Raw genomic sequence first — 1,821 nt, forward strand, 5'->3', positions numbered from 1 at the left:
TGTTCTTCTGTTTCTTAAACTCCATCTTAGGCAACCCGCATGGCAGAGGAGCTGCGCCAAGAGCAGGATCACTCCATGCACCTGGAAAAGATCAAGAAGAACCAGGAGGTCACCATCAAAGACCTGCAGGTCAAGATTGAAGAAGCGGAGCAACTGGCTCTTAAAGGAGGGAAACGCACTATCATGAAGCTGGAGACCAAAGTAAGAGAACATTACTGGATGACTGTCTACCCAGCAGAGGGATCAGTCACTTTCTCCTAGTGTGGTTATGGGCAGATAAGAAAAACACCTTGCCCACCTTGGGCCTTAGCATCTATCACCTAGCTCCTATTTCTTCTCCCACAGATTAAAGAGCTGGAGACAGAGCTGGACTCGGAGCAGAAGCGCCATGTGGAGACAGTGAAAATCCTGCACAAGAACGAACGGCGCCTGAAGGAGCTGGTCTTCCAAACGGAGGAGGATCATAAGACCAACCAGCGCATGCAGGAGCTGGTGGAGAAGCTTCAGAACAAGCTGAAGACATACAAAAGACAAATTGAGGAGGCGGTAAGTACTTTTAAGTCTTCCCTTTCCCAGACAGACATCACCTAAGGCAGAAGTGGGCAAAATGTGGCCCGTGAACACTACTGCTGGTCCCCCAAAGCCCCCAACCCATCTATTGCAAAAACACCTCAGCACACCCATACCTCTGTTTTCAACAGTCTTTCTCAAACTGGTGACAGCAAGTGAAGCGATGTCACTTCCAGTTGCCATTTTGGGAAAGACTCCAAAGAAGATAGAGGTATTTAGGAGCGCTGTCAAGAGTTGCAGGTCAAAAATTGGTCCATGGGTAGTTGGCCACCCCATACTTAAGGAATATTTGGGCAAGCCTAAGGCGTTTTGCTATATGCCCCCTTGTCTAAAAGAAGGGTTTTTTTGAACCTGGATCTTCTAACACTGGAATCCATCCAACATTCAGCAATGGTGGTCTAAAGTCTACTGAAAAAATTGTTATTTCCCTAAATTAGAACAAAACAACAAAGCAACAACTCCTAAACAAAATAGAAAACATACACATGGAACCAGAATGTATATAAATGAAACCGAGGATGTGGTACTGAGTATTTTCTAACATGTTCTTTTTAAGTTGTGTTCCAAACTCTTCTTTGGTTAATTCCCTGCAGGAGGAACAGGCTAACCAGAGCATGGCAAGGTACCGGAAAACCGTGCACGAACTGGACGATGCCGAGGAGAGAGCTGGAATGGCTGAGTCGGCCCTCAACAAACTGCGCACCAGGCACCGAGTTGCGGCAGGCAAAGCCTTCACTTCGGTGGAAGTCATCCAGGTCTCCAAATCCACCAGTTCCAAGTCGTCGGCCGAGGAATAGATTTCACCTCTCTGAAGCTGCAGCTGGTAGGTCTTTGCATTCCTGCCCTTGCTTTTACGGGCTCCTGGAACTATTTACTATTGATTATAAAAATTTATAACCTGGATTTATACTCTAGAAAGAGAGGTGTAGTGGTGGTGGGCTATGTGTGTGTTTATGCCTCCTAGTTGCCTGTCAACGCATGGCCGCCACATGACTTTTATAGGGTTTTCTTAGGCAGGAAATACCTTGCAATTGCCTTCCTCTGAAATATAGCCTACAGCACCTGGTATTCTTCGGTCTGAACCTGCTTAGATTCCAAGATGAGATTTGGTGCCTTCATGTTGTTGTTATCTCCTGTCAAACTGACCTCGACTTCTGGCGACCCTTGAATGAGAGACCTACAGGAGCCCTGTTCATCAATTGCATTGCTCAGGCCTTGCAAACTCAGGACCGTGGCTTCCTTGACCAAATT

At 46.7% G+C, this 1,821-nt stretch overlaps 1 protein-coding gene across 1 annotated transcript; it reads left to right on the forward strand.

The window, feature by feature from the left end:
• Window positions 1–39: 39 nt before the first annotated feature.
• Window positions 40–1,374, forward strand: LOC121918586 (putative uncharacterized protein MYH16). Its single transcript, XM_042444607.1, has 3 exons — window positions 40–201; window positions 346–546; window positions 1,164–1,374. The coding sequence occupies exons 1-3, from the start codon at window positions 40–42 to the stop codon at window positions 1,365–1,367; spliced, it is 567 nt and encodes a 188-aa protein (XP_042300541.1). The 3' UTR covers window positions 1,368–1,374.
• Window positions 1,375–1,821: the final 447 nt, after the last annotated feature.

The sequence above is a fragment of the Sceloporus undulatus genome, unplaced genomic scaffold (assembly GCF_019175285.1).
Source record: "Sceloporus undulatus isolate JIND9_A2432 ecotype Alabama unplaced genomic scaffold, SceUnd_v1.1 scaffold_18368, whole genome shotgun sequence".
Taxonomy (NCBI): domain Eukaryota; kingdom Metazoa; phylum Chordata; class Lepidosauria; order Squamata; family Phrynosomatidae; genus Sceloporus; species Sceloporus undulatus.